Here is a 1,839-nt window from a genome sequence, read left to right as displayed (position 1 = left end):
TGGTCATGTTACAACGTGCCCCTCAGATGTTACAATGTACCCCACCTATGGGGCATGTTGTCACATTTCACTTCCATTTTTTTAGGGTAAATAAAGAAAAACATATACACTGTAATCATGAAACAAAGCGACATATTTGTACTAGACAAGTGTAAAATTATTGTGGATAAAAAAATTATATTCTGAACCCCATGTGGATTTACACAAACTGAGAAAGTCAAAAAGTGTTTCTTTGTGCCCCGCTCTCCCCTATATGATTACTGAACAGATAGGATAGAATTCTGAGTTAGCACCAGGACTGTGCTGTTTCTGTTTATGAGGCAGTCAATCCCTATGCACATTTGAAAAAAAAAATTGCTTTTAAACAGAATAGTTAATTATTTTTACCTTACACAACCAAAAAAATAATTATTGATTCCTCATGACATAAAATCTAAAAAGTGCATATTAAAGCCTGTTTAAAAAATTGTTTTCCCCAGGAGAAAATACAGCAGCTGAGGGCTAGTATCATCAGCAACAGAGAGGATGATGAAAGTGTCTATGGTAGGTTTATTGCTAGTATATAGTATATGTATTCAAAGATTTCAAGTGTAAAAAAAAAAAAAAAAAACTTGGGGCCCATTTTCAAGTTTTTTTTTTTTTTTAAGTCTGGTTGCACATGCATCAAAACACATTTTCTCAGAAAAAAAAAGCTGCTTGTGTTGTTCATTTTGCACAGTCACTTTGCACTCAGTCCCTATCAGTTGAGAAAACATCTCACAGATCAGCGAGATTCTTTAATGTAAAGATTACAGTGAGAATATGAGAAAGAGAAAAATAAAGTGACCTTGGGTGAGCTAGACGGAATGCAAGTGTATGTGAGCTAACAGGCATCTTTTCTCTCCATCAGATAAAATCAGCATCATTCATCACACACCAAGTAAGTAAGAAATGCCCTGCTATGAAAGTAAGAATTTTTTACTTGTTGCAGTTACATTTTCTCTATAGCTGTCTCCTCCTTTCCTTATATGTGGCAATTAAGCTTTTGTGTCTCAGGGAAACTGTTAGACCTGTTGGCTTATACACAAGGACTTTAGTCTCTGTGTCTGGAAAACTGTGTAACATGGAAGACTTTGAGATACAATAGTACCTTCTATAGGTCTATACCATCCTATGCTCCTATAGAGTGTTTTTGCAATTTATGAGATCACATCTAGAGTCAGCCACCAATCACTAAGCTCTGTCTACTCATAATAGCAGTGTCAAATACTTTAATGAATTTTTTATTTATTTCTGTTGTAGCTGCATCTGCAAATGAGTGTCAAAGAGCGAGTCAGCAAGCGGACACTGAGTTCTACAGTAAACCTATAAAAGGACAGAATGTGAGTTTTCATTTTGCACATGCATTTGTCGTTTCTTAAGAATACTATAATACTTTGTTTCTAGCAAATGGTTTTACCCATTCAGTTGTCATATTTTTCATCTGTTATTTTTTAATAGTCAAATTTCTTCAGGAAAGCAGACAAACAGTAAGAGAAGGTATTAACAAACAAACCATTTAATATTTACTTTAAAAAAAAATATATATATATAATAATAATAATAATAATAATAATAATAATATTTTTTAATAGTCAAATTTCTTCAGGAAAGCAGACAAACAGTAAGAGAAGGTATTAACAAACAAACCATTTAATATTTACTTTAAAAAAAAATATATATATATAATAATAATAATAATAATAATAATATGCAAAATGTGAATCATTAGCTCTTTTGTAAGTTTAATTCATGAATAAAAGAAAAATAAAATAAATTAATTTAAAACAATATGCATCTGTAATGCAGTTTCATACAAAT

At 31.4% G+C, this 1,839-nt stretch overlaps 1 protein-coding gene across 1 annotated transcript in view; it reads left to right on the top strand.

The window, feature by feature from the left end:
- The window catches only part of LOC107743945 (B-cell scaffold protein with ankyrin repeats-like), a 5,795-nt gene extending 4,283 nt beyond the window's left edge, over positions 1-1,512 (top strand). Inside the window, exons 2-5 of the mRNA XM_016557406.1 lie at positions 480-543; positions 890-919; positions 1,282-1,361; positions 1,480-1,512. Of these exons, the coding sequence (XP_016412892.1) occupies positions 480-543; positions 890-919; positions 1,282-1,361; positions 1,480-1,512 (207 nt within the window). The remainder of the gene's footprint in view (positions 1-479; positions 544-889; positions 920-1,281; positions 1,362-1,479) is intronic.
- Positions 1,513-1,839: the final 327 nt, after the last annotated feature.

This window comes from Sinocyclocheilus rhinocerous, unplaced genomic scaffold (assembly GCF_001515625.1).
Source record: "Sinocyclocheilus rhinocerous isolate Xijiao unplaced genomic scaffold, SAMN03320098_v1.1 scaffold1549, whole genome shotgun sequence".
Taxonomy (NCBI): Eukaryota; Metazoa; Chordata; class Actinopteri; order Cypriniformes; family Cyprinidae; genus Sinocyclocheilus; species Sinocyclocheilus rhinocerous.
The sequence above is the reverse complement of the archived record's forward strand: the minus strand, read 5'-3'. Positions and strand labels throughout refer to the sequence as shown.